Source organism: Aspergillus versicolor (genome assembly GCF_001890125.1).
Source record: "Aspergillus versicolor CBS 583.65 unplaced genomic scaffold ASPVEscaffold_12, whole genome shotgun sequence".
Taxonomy (NCBI): domain Eukaryota; kingdom Fungi; phylum Ascomycota; class Eurotiomycetes; order Eurotiales; family Aspergillaceae; genus Aspergillus; species Aspergillus versicolor.
In genome coordinates this window covers 804,072-824,693 of record NW_024467535.1, presented here as the reverse complement: position 1 = coordinate 824,693, position 20,622 = coordinate 804,072, and the positions used below count along the sequence as shown (strand labels likewise).

Below are 20,622 nucleotides of genomic sequence, written 5' to 3'. Positions count from 1 at the left end.
AACATGTAGTATCTATCTATTGGTGTCTGCTACTGGAACTGGTCGTCGCTTCCGCAGCTCGCCTTGCCCAGATGTTTTGACTACTGGCGTGGCGCACTTGGGGGTCGATGGGATTGTATTCCGCGAACAGCCCTCTGGAAGTGTCTCTGCAAATGCATTTTGAATGAAGTCTGAGGTCTGCATTATGCTGGCAAGGAGGGCCCTCGCGTGGCCGTCATCACTGAACGTTGTGAACACCACAGTAGCTCCGTTTGAACACCAGAAATCGACCATTGCTGGTACATCAGCATAAGGGATGATCTCGTCTTGCAGACCGTGGTAGACGAACACCGGAGCAATCGGTACCTCGTTTTGATTTACACCGAGTCGATTGTGTTTGAGGACAGATGCAATGGTGGGGTGCTGCAGGAGATCAGGCCCAAGTCTCTGGATATCTGGTGAGAACATGGACTTGTGATGGAAATTGCCCAAGTCCGCAATAACACAGTGGGAGTTTGCGTAGTCCAGAAGCTCTCGGCCTTCACTGGTGATAATTCCATCAATCACAGGCTGCAGTTGTACACCATATGCGCTGGGCTTACACAACCCATCAATTGCCGCTGGGAGGAATCCACTAAACGTGCTGTTATCGAGCTGATGGAACGTCCCAGAGAGGTTTACCGGAGTGCCCCCTAGTGCCCACCCCTTGATATTCAATTCTGGAGCATATGACGACTGAAGAGAGGCAGCCCATCCTGTTGCTATTGCACCCACAGAATACCCGACACCGACAGTCGCAAGGTTACCGCCGGATATACGCAGTCCTTCTTGGAAATTAATAACAGCCCGCATTCCATCCAACACCGACATCCCTGCCACACGTCCGGCGGCCAGCGCAGCATCTGGGCCTTCATAATCAGGCGATGCAACTATATAACCCTGAGCGACGTGTCGCTGTATGAATAGCATCTCGAGTGAAGATATCAAGTCGGTTTGTGGAACGCCAAGCTGGTACTGGTAGCTGGGGTTGCAGCTGACCGAAGCGCTGTCGTACGCAGTGTGAAAAGAGATAAATCGGTCATTGAAGGTCACGAAAGGCCTGAATATCGTCGTGACGGTGGCAATAGCAGAGCCATCGACTGCAGTGGTGCGATACAAGAGTTGAAATGCGCGGACCTGGCTGGGGGAGATACCGAAAAACGATGTAGTTACCTTGCGATTGCGAAGGATAGTTCCTGGTCTCACTTCCTCGAACCCAGCAGGAGGGACATAAAAGGGATCAGTGGCGGGGTCCTGGGCAGAGGGAAAGACCCACGGTGGTGGGCAAAACAAGTTCAAGTAGAGGTTTACCCAGGCCCAGAAGAACCATACAACCCCAAATAGTCCGACAATCAGCGGTATACCGTACATCTTGCAGGTATGCAAGCTTATCATGAATAGCTAGCCTGTTCCAAGTCGGGCGTGCTGTGAGGATGGCCAAGGGCGTGGATAGCTCCTTCCTTAGCAGCACATTGCACTTTCCTGTGTCTAACACGTCGTTTACCCCATGAGTCAGTTGCGATTGGCAAGGAAGGAGCTGATGCTAGCCTCAATCGCACCTGCCTAGTTCCAACCATGTGTTGGCAGGCCTCCATGGCGACTACTCACGGAAGTATCATGAGAAGATGAGAAGCAAATGCAATATCATAAATGCATCTCGTCATATTGAGCTGGATATCTGAATATTATGTATGTTCTATCGTAATGCATGAGAATCTATTTAAAACTAATATTAGGCCACCCATAACTGCGGCGGACGTCATGGACGAGCCTACCCAGCCTTGCAATTTTGTAGCCTGCCGGAGGGATTGAGCCAAGGAGTTGTTATATCCGTTTCTTCTGGGTCTCCAGTTTCACACTCCGGATGGGTACCGGGTCTCTGAGCCGGGGGTAGAGTCTGCCGGTTTCGTATTTCCTAAATGTAATTCGGGAAGATGCTATGCCGGTCCAAGCTTGATATGTCCCCAACGAGCAGCCGCAAAAATGCCAGCACCTCCCACAGCCAGGAGCAGGGCAGATATCGTGCTAAACCATCCGACGCCAATGGACTCCGAAGCCGGAATCGCAACCGCCGAAGCAACAGCACCGAATATATACCGAATGAAGAAGTTCCCTGCAATAAGCTCTGCACTCCTATCCGGCACCACATCGAGACAATACGTGTTCAGGCTTGGGTAGCAGAAAAGCTGCGCAACGCCCTGCAGGAACATAAATATAATCGGCACGGGGAGCCCGCCAAAGGCCTTGTCGACGGACCATCCGTAGATGAGCATACAGGCCGGGATCACTATCCCCAGGAATGGAACGGCGGCGTATAAACGGTCTTCTGGTACGAATACTTTCCCCCTGCGCTCGTACCATTTTCTTGCAATGTAGTCAGCCCACCGGCCGCCGCCGAATGTGCCGAGTATGTATCCTATGCCTGGGGCTAGATACAGCAAACCGGATTGGAGTGGTGTTTCGAGATGGAACCTCGGGTTCAATACATAGCGGATGGGCGTCAGGAGGCCGTATTGGTTCCAAACAAGAGAACCACTGGCAATCGCCGTGACCACCAAGCTAGGGTGTTTGAACGGGGTAATAACCCGCAAGGGATTTGTCATTGTATAGAACTTGATAACCTTCTGGCCCCTGGTTAACCCTTTCAGAGGACGGGGTGCATTCTCCGCCAGTGTCTCGGGCAGTAGAAAGAAGGATGCCAGAAGAGCTATCCCAGCGAGTCCAGTCTGCATCCAGAATATAACACGCCAGGTGGTATACGTGACAATCGCACCAGCCAGTAATGGGCCGATTGTTGGACCAACCAGTGTACCAGTATAAAACCAGGCGAGGCCGGTTGCTCGGTCGAGCGGCCGGTACAGGTCGCGAATGATAGCTGGTCCTATAACCAGGATAGCCGTACCCACGAACGCAGTGAGCATGCGAAAAATCATGAACGAGGCGATATTTGGACTTAGCGCTGTTCCGATCGATGCGCCCAAGAAGGTCAATGTACTCGCCAGACAAGACTAACACAGTTAGTTTTGGTGTAGGCAAGATTGGAGAGATCGTACCATGCGCCTGCCAATTGTCTGGCACCAGGGACCCCAGAAGCAAGGACTCAGAGCCATAAAGACCAGATACAAGGCATTACTCAGACCGATCACGGAGCCGGATGTATTGTACGTCGAAGCAACATTGGGAATAGCTGATAGCACGGAGGTGCTTGAAATTGGGGAGAGGAGGCCAGTCCACGCGATGACCGCGACCATGACCAGCTTTCTTCGACCTGAGAACCGGTCAAACTCATCGACTGGATACTCGGCTCTTGGCTCTTCGACGTCCCCATTCTTCTCGGGTTGGCTTAAGCTCATGTTGTCGGTGGGTCAGGGTCCAACTTCACAGTTGGAGGGGTTTGATGAGAAATTGAAGCTATCACGCAATTGCGGAGGATAGCCATTAATTGAATTGAATCCACCTCTCTTGCTACTGTAGTGACTCAGAATGGTCGGGTAGCAATGACAGAAAATCTCTGAATGCATATTGTTACCGATACCTCGGGCACACGGATTCTTATCCGGATAGCGGAATCAATGCGTCCACGCCGATGAAACATCCAATTACGGTCAGTATTTCACATGGCGTCTGCAGTCGGATTTGGGCCTCATATCTATCAATAAACTGACAGGCTAGTTGCCTGTTGATCCCCGTTCTGGCCCTCCTCCAGCCGGGCCTGGATGCGCCCTACAGGGCGGAGCACTGTCGCTTGTTATACCGCCACTTGTTCATCGATTCGTTTTCAAGTATTGAGGCCCGATGCTGCTTTTGTTTACATGTACATCCTTTCGGGCGCATATAACAGTGTATTGACACGGTATGTCGTCGAATGATGAGGCAAATGGATCACATGAAAGAAGCTACTAGGATTGTTCGTCATCAGCTGCAACGTAGGGATGTAGTTATGCGTACGCCATCCTTACTATCAGAAGATAGCTACATAATAATTGGCGTCCTTCTAAACTTCCCCAACCGTGTTTTGCGCATATTCTCAGGTAGTGAATATCGGATCCGCCAACTGTAGTTCGCTGCATCTCGCCCGTCAAACGAGGTCTCCAATCCTGTCGCCAACAAACGTGAAACCTGGTCGATGGCCAGCCTACATGGATCTGTATGTATGTCGGTACCTGAAGTGCCCACGTTTAAACCCTCATTCTAGCCAATAAATGACTGGTAACTCAAGTTGAAAATTGTATACTTCCACGGACCCTCAATGCTGACTATATATATATATATATATATGCATAGTATGCTGTTCTGGAGGAATCGCAGAACTAAGCTGCAAATCTGTTACACTATGGGCTCAATTCACCGAGAATTCAAGTTGTACTGACCGACAAGCGTAATGTCTTCTTCTTGCCGTGCCTTCTATGGAAACTGCATTATCAAGATACTACCCATCAAACATTTACGGGTTACCGAATGAGCTTCAATACATTCAAAAAAGTTCATAAGTCTATTAAAATCATTTAATCCAAGGACGCCTCTATCCCATCCTCGACGGAATACGTCTCCCAAGAAGTAAAAAATAAAAAAGAACGATATATGGTATATGGTGTATATATACATTAGATCCCTGAGTTCATTCTATGCAGGCATAAATCATTGAACATGCCAGTGGTAATAGAAGCATAAATGTAGTAATGGTTGTCATGTACTGGTCATTGTACAGTAAGGAATGTCGTAGCATAAATAGCTTTTTACTGCAGCTCAAGAGGCTGCTGCTCACGGCTGGCACGGGCACTGGCAAAGTCGCTCTTCGTCTTCACACTCTCAGGCACAACCTCCTCGCCATGGTTAAGTTTCTCGGCAGCCTCCATGGAGTAGATAGGGCCCTTGTAGCGGGTCATTCCACGGATAAGCCACCAGAAGGAAACGATGGTCATAAGGCCGACCGTGATGACGGAGGTGTAGTTCATGTTCTGGACAGAGACGGGCAGGGTAAAGGGGAAGCAGAAGAAGACGACTGTGACAGCGATATAGACGACGGCGGCGATATTGACGAACCAGCCCCAGATGCCGGGCATGACGTAGGGGCCGGGGACGATGTTCTTGCGGCCTGTTAGGATGTGCGGCACGATTGCGCCGGCGTAGGAGAGCGTGGAGAGCACGATGAAGGAGGAGATGAGGGCCTGGAAGGCGGTTGTGCTTCCGACGTAGATGCAACCGAGGCAGGTGACCATTGCGGCCATGCCGCAGGTTGCGTTGACGGGGGCGTTGAGGGTCGGGTGGACCTGGGCGAAGAAGGAGGCGAAGGGGGTGGCGTTGTCGCGGGCAAGGGACCACCACATGCGGCCGCCGGTGGTGAGGGTGCCAATTAGGGTTGGGAAGGTGGCCAGGAAGAGCAGCGCGATGAGCCCGACGGCGCCGGGGACGGAGCCGGTGGCCTGCAGGTAGATTTCGGCGATGGGGAAGTAGCCGATGCTGGTGTCAAAGACCTTGTCGATGTCCTGGATGCTGTAGAAGAGGGCGATCAGGTAGACAAATGCTGTCAGGAATGCTGTCAAGAGCTGCAGCATGATGCCCTGGGGGACCTTGCGCTCGGGTTGGGGGACTGTACATGTTAGTATAAGAACGGATTATAGAAGACTAGCAGACTCACCCTCTTCAGACAAGTGACTGATACAGTCGGGAGTGCCGACAGCAAAGGCAGCGTTCAAAAGACCACTCAGGAAGCAGATGCCATCAGACCAGCCGGGGGCCCCGTCGCCGGTCATGTTGTAGTAGGTTCTCCAGACCATCTCGTTGCTGGCGTGGTGACCGCGAGGCATGACGGCCAGAACAATGATGGTGATGAAGAGACCTCCCATGGACAAGGCGAGCGCAATGCGGTTCAGCATGGGCAGGAATCTGTTTCCACAGCAGACAATGCCAGTGCACATCCAGAGGACGATCTGGAAGACGATGAACGGCTGCCAGCTGTGCCATTCCGTGCCCGGGTTGCGCAGAATGTACATGGCGACGGCCTCGTTTCCAAGGATAGAGCTCATGGAAGACGCCGACAGCAGCCAGGCGCAGGCGTTGAGGTATCCAGTGAAGAAGCCCGCAGCGCGGCCATACTTGCCGCCCACGACGGACGACCAGTGGTAGACACCGCCGGCAGAGGGGATGGCAGAGGCCAGCTCGGACAGCGACAGCGAGATAAAACCATAAAAGACAGTGACGACAATGAGGCCGTACAGCACAGCCATGGGCCCGCCATTGTATAGAGCAGTGACGATGGTGCCGCCGGTGGCGGCCCAGGAACTATTGGAACCAGGTCAGGATCGACGCCAACAACTTCTCAAATTGGCCGAAGTGACCAGGGTGCGTGCAGCAGGTTCAACTCACTTGGCGATGATAATCCCCAGACTCGTCAGACTGAAGAGTCCGAAGCCGCGGACCAGCTCCTGCTTGTGGCCGAGGGCAGCCTCCAGGCGGACGGCATCGACCTCGACGATCTCGTCCTTGGACGCGGGAAAGCCGCTGTTCTCAGGCATCTTGGTGGAAGGATGGACCAGAGAATGCGAGGGAGAGCGAGGTTGAAAAGAAGGAGGGCGAAAAAGAAAAGAAATACCGCGTGGCAGTGGAATATCAGGGGGGCAGCATGAGCTAAAGCAAAGCGTGCAGAGTTAGCGTGAACACGAACTGCCCCCACGAGGAGGAGAACAAGAAGAAAAGAACTAAAGAAGCAAGGAGTGGACTGTGGGCACTAATTTACTGGCCAGCTCTGAGCACACTGGGCCGGTGGCACTGCAGAGACAGTGGCTGCAGAGCCGGCCCACCGAGTGGGAGTGACTGGTTGTCTTGTAACGACCCACAGTCCACTCGCAAAGTTTAATTGGGATGCCAGCCTGGGCAGACCCAAATGCTGGACCGGCGTCGCTAAATTATTATTTTCGGCCCCGGCAATCTCGTGCAATATGCGCCCTGTGCGGGTGGTCAATACTTTTTTAAGCCGGGTGCCCCTCAGAGCCCTAATCCTCGACCACCACCATCAACCCGTCAAACCGACGCAGCCCGCTTCATAAGGGACGGCTAACTCGTCTTCTGGCACTGGACTGTGCTCATCCGATGCTGCTCTAAGATCGCCCGGCCATGGGGGACGTCTCACCCTCCCCTCACCAGCTGCTGGTAGAGGCGGTTGTCTTTTGGAGCATCGGGGTGGTTATCTACATTGGGCGAATGTATGGCACCTGGAAGGACTGGAAGCTGGACTCGCGCTGACATTGCATAGCGTCGCTCGATGCATCTCCAATGGAGGAATCCGCAATCTGCAGGGTGGGTTATCCTCATGTTTCAGAGTATGCAAGTGCTAACAATCGCAGTCGATGACTATATCATGACCTTTACCTTTGTACGACTGACCTCGACTCACTATGAAACAACCAACTGACTCTTGCAGCTCGTGTATACTACTCTCCTCGTCCTCATCCGCGTCTCCGCCGAATACGCAACAAACCTATACCCAGCGTCAGAGAATGACCGCATCCTCTCCGACCCCGACGAGGTCGCCCGGCGCGTCTACGGCAGCAAAATCGTCATCGGCCTCGAGCAGATGATGCTGGTCTCAACCTGGGGCGTCAAGACCTGCCTGGTGACAATGTACTGGAAGCTCACGCAACGCCTGCGCTGGCATCTCTTCGTCCAGATCCTCGCCGGCTACGTCGTCCTCGGCTTCGTCGTCATCGAAATCACCTACTTCGCTGTCTACTGCCGGCCCTTTTCGCAGTACTGGGCCGTCCCCGTCCAGAACCAGCAATGCGCCAGCTACCAGCACTACTCCATCACGCAGGCCGTGTTCAACATCTCCTCGGACGCCTTCATGCTCATCATACCAATCCCCTTACTGAAGGGCGCCCAGATGCCCATCCGCAAGAAACTCCTCCTTATCGCCGTTCTCGGTCTCGGCGTGTTCGTCATCATCGCCGCCATCCTGAATAAATACTTCAACTTCCACTCCCCGGACACAACCATCTACCAGCTGTGGTACATCCGCGAAGCCTCCACAGCCATCTACGTCGCAAACCTCATGTGCTGGTGGCCATTGCTCCGCCGTATCTTCGGCAGCGTGCTCTCGCAGTACAGCGGGCGCTACCGCACCGACCAGTACGATCCTTACTACGGCAACCCGTCGCGCGCCTCGGGAGGGCTATCCCAGGCCCTCGGTGGTTCGCGGCCAGGGACGGGCCATGTCACGCAGACGTCAACAACCGGAGACAAGCCGTCGAGTCGGTGGTGGCGTGGCGGGATGAGAAGTCGGGGGCGATCACGCACCAGGGCCGATTCCAAGGGCGTAATGGGGTTGACGACGTTGACGACGTCGACGAGTCAGGAGGCCATCAATACGCCAAATCCTCCCGGCAGCGGGGGGTCTGGAGGTTCGGACTCGCATGTGCCGCTGGAGATTTGGCGCAAGGTGGAGGTGAATGTGGAACAGAATCGCAGTCCGGATCCGGAAGCAAGACCTTAGCTGGGCGGTCCATGGTTCAGTGTTACGACTAATACGACAGTATACCTTAGATTAGACTTATATTCAATATCCAATGTACTTGTTCTTTTCGTTTATTCGCTTATTTCTTTGTCTTGTCTTGTCTGGTTCGTGGACAATCGAATTCAACCGTTCGCATCCTGCACATCAACCAAGACCCAACTTGGATGGACCAATAGTAGAGAGCAATAATACAGATCGTCACTCGGACTCTCGGAGGAACATTCCAGAGCGGATTTGGTTCCGGAGGATCGTCACGTCCCAGGGTTTGTCTCTTGCGTGACGCAGCGGGTGAGTGGTTGGTTGGGAGCAGACCCTCCTGCGTGGCGATTAACCGACTGGCGAACAGAACTGCGAGCTCCAGCACGATTCAGTCAAATTCAAGGTGGTGGAGTGATTGACGCGATACGCAGCAGAAGCATGAATCGGGAATGTCGTGTTGGGTATACTGTACACCGGTGTCTGTCCGTGCTAGGACGCCGAACGGGCCTCCTGCTGTCCTGATGTGCTGGATGTGTCCGGAGTATCCAGTCCGCGCATTCTCTGCCTGGACCCGGCAGTATTCAGTAACTGGAACCCGACCTATTAATTGATAGCAATTCAGCTTTGCCTTTCGCAACCCGGCGACCTGGTTCAGGGACCCGGTTCAGCAGCCTCAGCTGCAGTCAGCAGCCCACATGGATCCGGTTCCTTAATCAATCTCAAATGCTCGATATTAAACTAGCCCCCATCCTTAATGGAATTACCTAAGTTTCCATCAAACCGCCAAATCTGGATCAGGAGAGCCGGCCCACTCGCAGCTCAAGGATTCAAATCTCAGCTGTCGCTGGCACGCCACACAGCCACGCCCTCCACTCAACCTTGGTGGCATGATCGGGGGAATAGGAACAGGAATACCCGGCCATTAATATCCCCTTAATATAGCCTGCGTCTGCTATACGACAGTGCTCGATCTGGAAGGAGACTCCCATCGGAGCATCCGAAGAACTCAGTCGGGGAATCGGGATTATCCAGTGGGGTGAGTGAGTTATTAAAGTTTGTCCTGCCTCCAGCCTGCCACACGTGTCGGGGAAATAAATCAGGAATTCAGGATAGACGACTGCCGTGCATAAATGCCTAAATGACGATCAAGCGAGCAGAACCGGGGGAGGGTTGCATTTGGGACTTGGACTTGGACCAGGATTGGATTTGTTGAACTTGCGTGTGCGATCGGATCCTTAGCCCGATGGGGCAGATCTGCGCTGCGCCAACACATGTTTGCAGGAACAGGACTCAATTTTAGGCTGATCGGCTCAGGTACACTATCATTGAACAATTGAAGGAAGATAATGGATGAAAATTGATGGATGTTGATAACTAATGATTGATAATTAATTGATGATCAAGTTGTGTGGAGGCGGGCACGAGAATTGGGTTTAATGAGGATTGACCTGTCAGTGTCGGCTGTTGACAATTCGGATGTCACTGCCAGTCTCTTCAGTGTCAGTCTCAGACTGTGTCGCATTAGAGTTTAATCCTGGCATTCCTTGGCTGCTCGTGCTGTTTCGTTTCGATCCGATCGAGTCAGGCTGAGGTCAATGGAGGCATAATAGTAATACAATAACCTTATCGTTGCAATGATCGTGAACACTTCCACTTCAGTGTTAGAACATGACGTCATTTCAGTCCAGTGTGCGACCGTCAAGAATTATTCCGCAGATATCAGCATAATTCGGATATCAACACGTTATGAACGATTATATATAATTATGTATCTCAAGTTAAACCTCCAAATATAATCTGCATTGATATTCGACCTGGATTGAACACCACGCCGTACAGTCAGATAGGCTCCTGCTGATCTTATAAACACCGCTGTTCATTCACACAACTCAGTATACTATAACTCAGACATAACCTGCAGTCTCCGGTCTGTAGCGGATAACTCGTTGTATGGAGATATTGTCATCTATAACTATACTGCGATAATCTATTGTCCATGGCGTATCTCTACAATCCAATGCGACTATACAGCCCATAAATTTACAATAGTTGTATCGTTGTGTAGATACCGCCGTTCCCGCAATACCCGCACCCCCTCATGAACACATCATATAACTTGACTCACCCATCAATCATCATCAATCAAACACCTTCTACCAACTCAACCCACCAGTACACTACGAAATGCCAGGAATAACCCATCTCTCCAAGCCCCTCGCCCAGAGGTATCCCTGGGCAAAAGCACCCCTGCTCGTCAGCGCCCCAATGCGCGTCTTCTCAGGCCCCGAACTCGCCGTCTCCGTCTCCCACGCCGGCGGACTGGGCTTCCTAGGCCCGAGAATAAAAACCCAAGATACACTGACCGATCTCGAGAAATCCACCGAGCTACTCAAAAAGCTGCCCTCCCCACCCCCAACATCAAATCAAGCCACCCTCCCCATCGGCGTCGGCTTCCAACTCTGGAGCGACGACATCGACATCGCCGTCGCAGCCGTGGAAAAGCACAAGCCCTGCGCCGCCTGGCTATACGCCCCTTCCAACGGGCAGGCCGATCTAAACACCTGGTCGCGCCGCCTCAGGGCCGTATCCCCGCATACCCAGATCTGGGTCCAGATCGGGACGGTGCGGGAGGCCGAGAGTCTAGTCGCGGCTGGATCGGAGAGGCCGGATGTGGTTGTGATTCAGGGTTCGGAGTCTGGGGGGCATGGACGCGCGAAGGATGGATTGGGCCTGATGGCGCTGTTTCCTGAGGTGGAGGATGTTCTTCTTTCTGCTTCTGCTTCGGGTTCTGCTTCAGGGAGGATTCCGCTCTTTGCGGCTGGGGGGATTGCGGATGCTCGTGGTGCTCTTGGGGCTATTGCGCTGGGTGCTGATGGGGTTGTTATGGGGACGCGGTTCCTGGCGAGTACGGAGGCGCGGATTAGCGATGGGTATCGGAGGGAGGTTGTGCGTGCTAGGGACGGGGCGACGAGTACGACGCGGACGCTGCTGTATAACCATCTGCGAGGGACATATGGGTGGCCCGAGGAGTATAGTCCGCGGACGATCATCAACCGGTCGTTTGTGGAGGAGCAGGAGGGGAAGCCGTTTGAGGAGCTGAAGCGATTGCATGATGAGGCGTTGCAGAAGGGGGATGACGGGTGGGGGGTTGAGGGGAGGCTTGCTACTTATGCTGGGGCGGCGGTTGGGTTGATTCATGGGGTTAAGGATGCTGGGGAGATTGTGAGGGAGTGTCGAGAGGGTGTTGCACGGAGGTTTGCTGGTTTAGATGCTTGAATATGGTGCATTTCATATTTGTGCTGTTAACCAGAGATATCAACTGCGAGCTCCGTTTGCATGAGTTTACTTTCTTTCATCAACGTAGGACAAACCATCTCGCTTATCCTTAGTTACTTTCTGAGCCATAATAAGGTCTTCTAGAATATGTAAAGAAGCTCCTGCACTTGGTGGTTTATCACTGCGTTATTGACTACTTTGTGTATCTCAACCCAACGTGAAAACATAACGAGCACAAAACGAAGCAAACCGCAGTGTCTCCGATTTATACCAAGCCACGGGAACCAGTTTATACACCACAATCGTTTCTGCAAGACGATCCAGTACGTGATTGAATACCATGTCTCAGCAATACATGACACCGCATCAACCTCAATCCTACCCCCCGGTCTTACACATGGTCCCGCCCAAACAAGCCGGGATCATATTGCCTCTCTGCCACTACACAGGCGGGACATGTTCAGGCGACAACGAATAGCTGGCGCGGCAATTGCAATGCGAGGAGACATGCTAGTTCGGCCCATCCACTCCATGGCAGCGCTTATACCCACGAATCCGTACCCAACTGAGAACAAGGCAAAGTTGGTCGGCATCCTGCTTGCCCTCCAGGACGCGCAGAGCGAGTATTGCCGGCTCCCCCGAGGGCCAAATCAAGTGAAGGTCATTATCTACACGGAATCGCAATATGCAAAGGATTGCATGGAAGGACCGCTTGGGAAATGGAGGAGGAATTGTTGGAAAGATGACAACGGCAAACCTATTGTGAATGCTGAGGTTCTCCGGCGAGCGGACCGCGCCCAGAGGGAGTTATGTCGTTCTGGGAGTGTGGAATATATTCTCACCACGAGGGCCAATTTCATGTACGCTGACATGATAGAGATGCTCAGGGTCTGGGAGAATGGGGCCGTACTTCTCCCAATGGTAATATGATACCTATGTCACTTAAGATTGTTTATTTAGCGGATTGCTAGAGATTAGAACTAATAGACTGTGATGATTTTACGCTTACCGGATAGATTCTCTGGCAGATTACGAACATGGACGCTTGAGCTATATGGTGGCTACAAGGGAGGGGTATGCGTATACTGAGCAATTGTGCAATGCGCTCTGGGGCGAGGTGGACCGACATCTGAGCGCTTCTCAAATGACTTAGACCAGCCGAAATCTTTGTATTAGATCAGATTAGTGATTAGACTATTATGCTAGCCTAGCGTTGTTGTACTTCCCCAAGCGCTATATCACATTGAAACAGGCGGTAAAATCTGATGATGTTGAACTCCATGAGACGCCAGTTGTACGCAAGCCCTAGCCCAAGAGCAAGCCAGATTCCCAAGTCAGAGAACAGTCGCAGACGCAGCCTGCCAGATAAGATGTTAGGCCTATTACCCATGTTTACAGTCTCCTCAATACCCACCTGCTTGATCTCCTGCTTGATCTCCCCCTCCTCCCCCAACCACTCCACATAAGCCTTCAAATACGGATCCTCAGGGTCAACATCCCCCCACTGCGCCTCCTCATCATCCCACTCCCTCCCATAAAGCCCATCCCGACAAAAGATCTTCCACGCATCATCATGATACCTCGTTAGACCCTTCAAATGCGCAATCTCGCTCTCAAACCCCTCCCTCCCAAACCGATCCTTCTTCTGCGTGACAACTCCCAGTTTCGGCGGATACCGCGCATACGAGTCAGCCAGTTGCTTCAACCGCGCCACGCGCGCCTGCATATCTAGTGCGTTGAAGTAACGCAGGATATCAACCTGTTTGGCGCACTGCATGGCTTCGGGGTCTGGGTAGCGCTGTAGCAGCCATTGGAGCATTCGGGGGGCGTTGGGGCCTGCGGTGCGGGCATCGTAGATGCAGGCGACTAGGAAGTGCCACTGACTGGACTGTTAATATCTATATCTAAGGCATTGAGGCAGGGCTTTTGAGGAGTTACCTCGTTATCAGCGTATTTTTCTTCGATGAGGTTTAGTGGAGAGCGGGGTCTCGGTTTCTGGTGTTTAGGTGTTTTCCTTTCTTCCCTGCTTTCTGTGAGCTTATCCATCAAGGGCCCATTTTGGCAAGAGTGATCTCCCGCTGTCTTTTCTTCTGGTGTGGCGAGTCTCATCTTGGCTGGGGTGATGGTCTCTGAAGGGAGGATTGTTTGGATTGAGGCCATGATGTATTCTCAGACAACTGGAGGGCTGGTGTGTACTTTGTTCAAGACGTCATTGTCCAACAGGGGATGATGCGGACATGTATCGGATGGTTAGTCCGCAAACCCAATCTAGAGAAGCGCAAGCTATAATGGCAATAAAGTATGATCCGACAGATTTAGACATATCATGGCTAGCCTTAAATGGACATTAATTATAGTTAGGTGATGCCATCTCCCACAACCCTAAACCGAAGCTAGTCTGCCATCCACACCAGTTCCGCGTGTATGATGACATAGGGGGTGGCACCATCATGCTTGACAAGAGCTGGCCAGAGAGAATGCTTCACAGTGCCTCGTTCCCTACCATCGAAGCTCGTCATAGCCCCAGCAGAGAACTCAGCCCCGGCGGGACTGCGAAAGAAGGTAAAGTTATCTGGCTGCCGCGCGAGGGTGTTCTTCAGAGCGACGCAATTCTCCAGGAACGTTCGCAACTGTTGCTTCCTGGAATTGGATCTTTGTGGTGTCGCGGGGCGGAATTCTGTCTCGATATGTTGAATGATGTATGCCAGAGTGCCATTCTGTTGCTCCTTTGTCAGCTCCTCGATGGCAGATCCAGTAGCCAATTTCCAGTTATGAAACGCTGCTTGCGAGTCTATAATTCATTAGCTCTGCTTGGGTCCAAGTGGACAGCTACACGCACTTGTCTGGTGAACACTATCTTCGATCTCTGCAACACAATGCCCGAATGGCTCATCATCATTCAACCCGAATCGGCGCGGGGCAAATATCAGAACCTGGACAAAGTTGAGTACGTACGCTTGGAGCCAGGAACAGCGCTGCGGCGAGGTAGAATGCAACTCCTCGCTCTCTGCAATAGGCTCCAGATCATCGGTGTCTCTGAAGTTCAACTTGACCCAGGTGTCCAGCTCAAAGCAAAGACGCCCCATCTGGTCCCGAACACTTTCATCCGTGAGACGGGCCGGGCCTGATTGCAGCGTGTGCATCCGAGCATACAGTCTATTCACCTGTTGCTGGTACTGCTTTTCCTGTTGTGAGGCATGAGTACGAGCGCCGAGGAGTAACTCCTCCTGACGCCTGGATCGTTCTGCAGCGGCTAGGTTTTCATTCTGAAGCGTTGCAACTTGCTCTTTAAGGGCACGATTCTCCTTCATTGGAGTTAGTTGTTGAAGTTAATCTGAGCATCAAGATCACGTACATCATAAAGTGATGCGGCAAAAACCTCTTGGGCGTTCAAAGTGCGTCGCACCTTGCGGTAATTGTCTTGAAGGTCAATGTCAGCAGCGTATAGTGAGATTAAACTCAGAACTCACCCTCCCAGTAGTTTCGCTGTCGAAGTTGTTGCATGTGGACAGGAGACGCCCAAGGCCACGGCCAAACATTCCACGAAAAGCCCATTGTCAGATTTTCTTGATCGGATGGCCGGGAGTAGGGGGAGAATATATGTCATAGCTCTGGCTTGGAAAAGTATGAGAAAAGTCTGCGATGGTGGTCCGACGGGGGAAGGGTTATTTCTCAGTAACCACCTTATTTGCAACTTTAATATAACGTCACGACGATACCTGAGTAAAGGGATATAAAGTGTAAGTGATATGTCGTGCATGTCATGAAGAGTGCTGTACTCTCATTCAAACTGCTGTTCAACCACCGTCAATATGGAAGGTCCATCGATTGTCGTGGGGATTGATTTCGGAACCACCTATAGTGGGTAAGTGATACCTCGGGTCCTACTTTATAGACGATAACATAATGCTCTGCTAGCATCGCATACTGTGTCGCAGGATCAATTGAAGATATCCAAGTGCTATCCAAGTGGCCCGGTGGCGGCAATAGTGAGTGGTTAGAGTCGTGTCCCCTTCTGCCCAGATTAACAACAATGCAGGAACATCCGTGAAAGTGCCGTCGGACATAGCATACAGAGGAGGAATAGCTTTGCAATGGGGATACCAGGTTGGGCCCTTCGCTGAAGCCTGTCGCGGTATCAAGCTTCTACTCGACGAGGACGGGGAAGTCAAATACACTCCATCCATAGAGGCCAAAGTACTGCTAAAGGAATACGACGTTAGTGTCAAGCTAGCAGTGCAGGACTATTTGAAGCAGCTGATCAAGCACACAAAACAAGTCCTTGAGCGCCAGCTTGCCATTGACGAATCTCAGATGAATTTGCAATACATCCTCACTCTTCCTGCCGTGTGGCCAGACAAAGCCAAATACAAGCTGCTAGAAGCTGCCGTTGGGGCTGGGGCTGACTATAAGAATGTCTCCCTTGTCTCAGAGCCAGAGGCAGCTGCGCTTTACACTCTTCGTGCAATTCAGCCGAATACTGTAGCTGTATGTAATCCTGAATAGTATGTTATGCCTGGTTCTGATCAAATAGATCAACGACGTCTTTATCGTTTGCGATGCTGGGGGAGGTACTGTGGCAAGCTCCATCCCAACTACTGGTTGGACCAGCACTGACAGTATAGGACCTGATATCTTACCGAATCAAGAACCTTGAACCATTATGCCTCGCCGAGGTGACCGAAGGAACGGGTAGGCAAAGCAATGAGCTCCCTTAGCTGTAGCTAACTTGGTGTAGGCGATGTCTGCGGCTCTGTTCTTCTGGATGGCCGATTCGACGCGCTCCTGCGAGAGAGAATGGGAAAGAAGGCGTACAGAGCCCTATCTCGCAAGTCAAGGGAGACAGCCATGACCTTCTGGCAAGAGCGGGTTAAGCCGAACTTCATGGGCGACTACGACGAAGATTTTGGCGAGGTCGAGCATTTCATCCCAGTAGTAGGAGCTGCCAATGACCCTGAGGTACCAATTGAGGGCGGCTTTTTTGTGCTTAGCAAGTATGTTACTGTACCCAACATCAAAAGCAGGCTCTAATCAAACACAGCGACGACATAAGAGGTATCTTTGACCCGGTAATCCACGATATCGAGGAGTTGGTTGATCAGCAAATGTCGGCGGTTAGAGAAAAGGGCTTCTCCGCCAAGGTGATTACTATTTTATAACTCTGGATATATTTAGCTGATACCTTGACAGACAATCATCCTGGTCGGCGGGTTTGGCTCTTCCGAATATCTATTCAATAGGCTGAAGGAGCTGAATCCAGGGGTTAATATACTCCAACCTCCGAATGGGTAAGTTAGGCCAGATTCGAAATTAAAACACTGGGCTAATGTATTCCTAGATGGTCGGCAATCGTCAGGTATGAAGCTCTACTTTTACTGATCAGGATTACTGACTCAAGACGCAGCGGTGCTGTCCATCGTGGACTCGAAGGAAACAAGATAGAAAGTCGCATTGCGCGCCGCCATTACGGAACTCAAGTCAGTGTCCCATTCGATCCTGCGATCCATAGTAAAGACGATCCCAGCAAATACTGGGACTCGCTCGAGGAAGCATACAAAGTGGACGACCGGATGAGATGGTTCGTCAGGAAGGTAAGTGAATCATGGCTCCCACTGGCACAGATCATCGCTAATTTGACCAGTCCTCATCGCTCTCAGAGAACGAGCCCATTAAGCTGCAGTTCTCTAGAAACGCAAGAGTCAAATATCCCAAGAATTTGATATTCCGTTCCTCCCTTTTATTCTGCAATGATGAGGATGCACCAGACGTCTTAGACAGGAGTAAGTACCTCTCTGTCCTCAAGCCGAGTACAACACTTACAAATATAGGGGTTATGCACTTGTGTCTAGTCGAGGCGGATCTACGCCAGATTCCCCAGACGCTCTTTGAGCGGAAGAAGAATTCAAAGGGTGTGGAGTACTTCAATATCCCTTTTACATTATCCATAACCCCGACCTCTGCGTCTTTAATCTTTGAGTTGGAGTTTAACGGTGTGTCCTACGGAAGCGTGCGATCCAAATACTAGTACCCAGCAGATTGTAGCTGTGCTTTCTTTTAATTCTTGATACTCCAAGGCCGTATTTACCACTTGGAGTGAAAATGTGATTTTAATCTAAAATGTGAAGCTGACTTATACCGGATGGGAATTGTAATGGCATCGCCTAATATCATCGCGGCTAGAAAAGCCCTAATGCAACTACCTCTCAGATTCAGGCGTCATACAAGTAGAACTGAGACTGGTGGTCGTCAAGAATAACCTAGAGCTTAGAAGTTATACTCTTCAAGTCATCCCCGCCCTTAACAATCTCATCCTCCCAGTAATTCGGATTCACAGTGAACTTGTTCAGCGGATTCAGTCTATGCGCCCTGTTGAATAGATCTTCATAGACCCGCCCATCAGATCGTCCAAGAGCACTAACTAGTCAGCATATAGATCTTTGCTCTCCCAAAGCGAAGACATACCTATCCAAGAGGTAATCTGGAATACTCCATGAATCGACCAGTCGAACTGCGTGAGGTCGGATACGCGCCATTAGTTCATTGATGTTGTTGGGGATCTCGTCTAGCTGAGATCTTGACGCGGCATTGCAAGTGAAAACTAGATGGGATGTTAGGAAGCAGTTTCAGTATATAGAAGGTAGGGACGTACACTCATATCGGTCTGCCTCAAGAGTGAACAAGGCGAAGAGCCGGTATAGATCCCATAAAACTGCCAGTGCAGGCCTTGGCAGGTCTTTGTTTGTGGCGAGGGCCTCGTAAAATTGCGTTACGAGGATTGATTGGGATTGTGCTGGTGCCGTTAGCAGTGCTTGAATAAGATAGGGGAAACCTACCTTTGCTGAGTTTGTGGAAATGGGTCATTAGGGAAGTCCATGCTCGTTTCTTTATCACGCGTTCTTGGTATACATTGTAGGCCTGGAGAGTTAATATAATATCAGGTGCAGGCAGGGTGGGAATACATACGAGTGCGGTGGCCCGGTGCTGAAAGGCTTTGACCAAGTCTTGATCATTTCCCAGTATATCGTACTTACAATCCCCGTTCCCACTACTTTGCACAAGAGGCAGATATGTCCCGAATTGAACATCAATTTCATCAGTAGCAGCGCCACGAGAGCCAACAGCAGCCGCAATCTTCTTGATCATATACGCTGCTGTCTGCTGCGTAATCATCCAGTTATCTCCTTCCACTGTGGGCTTCGACAAATAGTCATTATTCAACTGGATAAGCCCACTTCCGCCACCATAGCCATGCCCTCCCAGTGCCCTCCGGCAAGTCTCGATCCCATCTGCCGCCAGCGTTGTACACAGGCTCTTCAGGCCCGAGGACATGCTATGCATATATGCAAGGCTGCTAAAATCACCAGACTCAATCTGTTTGCGGGTCTTGCTGTAGATATCCTGCATGGCCAGCGCCGTATAGTGAAGCGCAAATGATGTTGCGAGGAGAGGCAATATGCGGATCTGCACGGTTGGATAGTCAAGTACTGGGAGTTCGACGCTGTTCGACGCACCATCGCGGTCTGGGAATTGTCGTCGGACGCTGGTATATCGCACTGCGACTGTCACGGCGCGCGCGAGAACGAGTCTGGCGTGCTGGATTATTTTAGAGCGCATGTATGTGAGCGTTCCATATACGACGGCGGCTTCTTCTGGTTTTGTGTATCTCCCGGTTTCTGGATCGACCTTAGAGTAGCGAGATAGCATTGCAGAATGGGGGATTCTAGATATGTTAGGAATAGACTGGATATTGTATTGGAGAAAAACTCACCGGTAGTTGTCAAAAAGCATATATGCGTTATCCATCGTTGCATATCCATACTTCGGTCCAATATCCCCAATCACAATCCCGTCGAACGGCAGATGCGTCTTCAAGTCTCTCACTTGGACGATAAACGGATGAGGACCATAAGACACATACTTCGTTCCATCTGAGCCCTCAGCACCGCTTGGATCCGGGAGAAGAAGCTGTGCAACAACAATAGCATGATTCGCAGTCCGGCCCAACGTGCCATTCCACCATTTACTTGCCGTCAGAGTGGGACTATGCAGGACAAACTCCTTCGTCCGTGGATCATATCGAGCTTGCAATTCCAGCCCACGGACATTACTACCATGCCCAAGCTCTGTCTGCGCATAGGCACCGGTGATCCTCCAGCCTTCTATCTTTGGCAGCCAGTACGCGCGCTGTTCGTCATTTGCCTGCTCGCGGATCGTGGTGATGAACATCCCCATGTGCAGCATATACGGCGAGACATCATCGACCAAATACTCGGCCGTTTCATGTTCTTCCTGTGTCCACTGATGTTTATCAGCGAGACGGCGGAGAAGTTTCCCCCGCGCAAGGGCAAGCTTGAACCGATCTGGTCGAGAGAGGTTCTGCTGGTGAGACTTGTTTAGCAAAGGCTCGTTTTGCACTATCGATAAAACCTTTGACTGTCGGGCGAGAAATCCATCCTTGCCTAGTAGGTGGTTTGCGAGTTCGTTAACTGGGATGTTTGACTGTGCGCGCTCTTGTGCCAGGAGCTCCGGGCCGTCGGGCTTGCTCGGGCTCAGGTTGTCAGTGAAGTCGGGCATGGTGGGTTATGCAAGCGGCATTGAATAATCTCTGTTCTCTATTCTTTCAGGTTTCAATCAGCTATGAGCGAGTCAATATATCTTCTCCACCTCGGGTGGTGCCATGTATCCGAGGGTAGATGTATACAAATGGCCGACTACCGGCCGGCACTCGGTGAATTTCCAGAATGGAATCGGGCAGAACAGTCGATCGGTAATGGTCTTGGAGTACTGGTATAAATCCATTTACCGAGATCATACTGGGATGTAGCCGTTGATTCATCACA

General features: G+C 51.4%; 9 protein-coding genes across 9 annotated transcripts; 3 read left to right on the top strand and 6 right to left on the bottom strand.

The window, feature by feature from the left end:
* Window positions 1-12: 12 nt before the first annotated feature.
* Window positions 13-1,389, bottom strand: ASPVEDRAFT_88477 (uncharacterized protein; the record flags this gene model as incomplete). Its single annotated transcript, XM_040818333.1, has 1 exon — window positions 13-1,389. The coding sequence occupies one exon, from the start codon at window positions 1,387-1,389 to the stop codon at window positions 13-15; it is 1,377 nt and encodes a 458-aa protein (XP_040672984.1).
* Window positions 1,390-1,670: 281 nt separating this feature from the next.
* ASPVEDRAFT_201869 (putative MFS transporter) lies at window positions 1,671-3,500 on the bottom strand. The gene is made up of 2 exons (XM_040809360.1): window positions 3,072-3,500; window positions 1,671-3,026 (listed from the first exon to the last, which is right to left on the bottom strand). The coding sequence occupies exons 1-2, from the start codon at window positions 3,369-3,371 to the stop codon at window positions 1,956-1,958; spliced, it is 1,371 nt and encodes a 456-aa protein (XP_040672983.1). The 5' UTR covers window positions 3,372-3,500; the 3' UTR covers window positions 1,671-1,955.
* A 993-nt stretch (window positions 3,501-4,493) lies between these two features.
* On the bottom strand, window positions 4,494-6,694 carry ASPVEDRAFT_201867 (putative choline transport protein). The gene is made up of 3 exons (XM_040809359.1): window positions 6,385-6,694; window positions 5,657-6,300; window positions 4,494-5,608 (listed from the first exon to the last, which is right to left on the bottom strand). Exons 1-3 carry the CDS (start codon window positions 6,531-6,533, stop codon window positions 4,755-4,757), a joined length of 1,647 nt encoding a protein of 548 aa, XP_040672982.1. The 5' UTR covers window positions 6,534-6,694; the 3' UTR covers window positions 4,494-4,754.
* Window positions 6,695-6,946: 252 nt separating this feature from the next.
* On the top strand, window positions 6,947-8,506 carry ASPVEDRAFT_201863 (uncharacterized protein; the record flags this gene model as incomplete). The annotated part of the gene is made up of 4 exons (XM_040809358.1): window positions 6,947-7,220; window positions 7,271-7,314; window positions 7,362-7,390; window positions 7,439-8,506. Exons 1-4 carry the CDS (start codon window positions 7,132-7,134, stop codon window positions 8,504-8,506), a joined length of 1,230 nt encoding a protein of 409 aa, XP_040672981.1. The 5' UTR covers window positions 6,947-7,131.
* A 2,101-nt stretch (window positions 8,507-10,607) lies between these two features.
* On the top strand, window positions 10,608-11,941 carry ASPVEDRAFT_46568 (nitronate monooxygenase). The gene has a single exon (XM_040813582.1). It carries the CDS (start codon window positions 10,691-10,693, stop codon window positions 11,780-11,782), a length of 1,092 nt encoding a protein of 363 aa, XP_040672980.1. The 5' UTR covers window positions 10,608-10,690; the 3' UTR covers window positions 11,783-11,941.
* A 1,048-nt stretch (window positions 11,942-12,989) lies between these two features.
* ASPVEDRAFT_88471 (uncharacterized protein) lies at window positions 12,990-13,942 on the bottom strand (the record flags this gene model as incomplete). The annotated part of the gene is made up of 2 exons (XM_040818332.1): window positions 12,990-13,661; window positions 13,721-13,942. The coding sequence occupies 2 exons, from the start codon at window positions 13,940-13,942 to the stop codon at window positions 12,990-12,992; spliced, it is 894 nt and encodes a 297-aa protein (XP_040672979.1).
* A 233-nt stretch (window positions 13,943-14,175) lies between these two features.
* On the bottom strand, window positions 14,176-15,337 carry ASPVEDRAFT_33447 (uncharacterized protein; the record flags this gene model as incomplete). Its single annotated transcript, XM_040810735.1, has 4 exons — window positions 14,176-14,573; window positions 14,622-15,087; window positions 15,138-15,202; window positions 15,253-15,337. The coding sequence occupies 4 exons, from the start codon at window positions 15,335-15,337 to the stop codon at window positions 14,176-14,178; spliced, it is 1,014 nt and encodes a 337-aa protein (XP_040672978.1).
* A 257-nt stretch (window positions 15,338-15,594) lies between these two features.
* Window positions 15,595-17,814, top strand: ASPVEDRAFT_876971 (Hsp70 family protein; the record flags this gene model as incomplete). Its single annotated transcript, XM_040818127.1, has 11 exons — window positions 15,595-15,647; window positions 15,701-15,771; window positions 15,822-16,270; window positions 16,317-16,361; window positions 16,408-16,474; window positions 16,521-16,776; window positions 16,824-16,923; window positions 16,973-17,070; window positions 17,166-17,373; window positions 17,424-17,562; window positions 17,611-17,814. The coding sequence occupies 11 exons, from the start codon at window positions 15,595-15,597 to the stop codon at window positions 17,805-17,807; spliced, it is 1,683 nt and encodes a 560-aa protein (XP_040672977.1). The 3' UTR covers window positions 17,808-17,814.
* Window positions 17,815-18,039: 225 nt separating this feature from the next.
* ASPVEDRAFT_141118 (uncharacterized protein) lies at window positions 18,040-20,356 on the bottom strand (the record flags this gene model as incomplete). Its single annotated transcript, XM_040807720.1, has 6 exons — window positions 18,040-18,196; window positions 18,245-18,380; window positions 18,432-18,572; window positions 18,616-18,697; window positions 18,746-19,502; window positions 19,551-20,356. 6 exons carry the CDS (start codon window positions 20,354-20,356, stop codon window positions 18,040-18,042), a joined length of 2,079 nt encoding a protein of 692 aa, XP_040672976.1.
* Window positions 20,357-20,622: the final 266 nt, after the last annotated feature.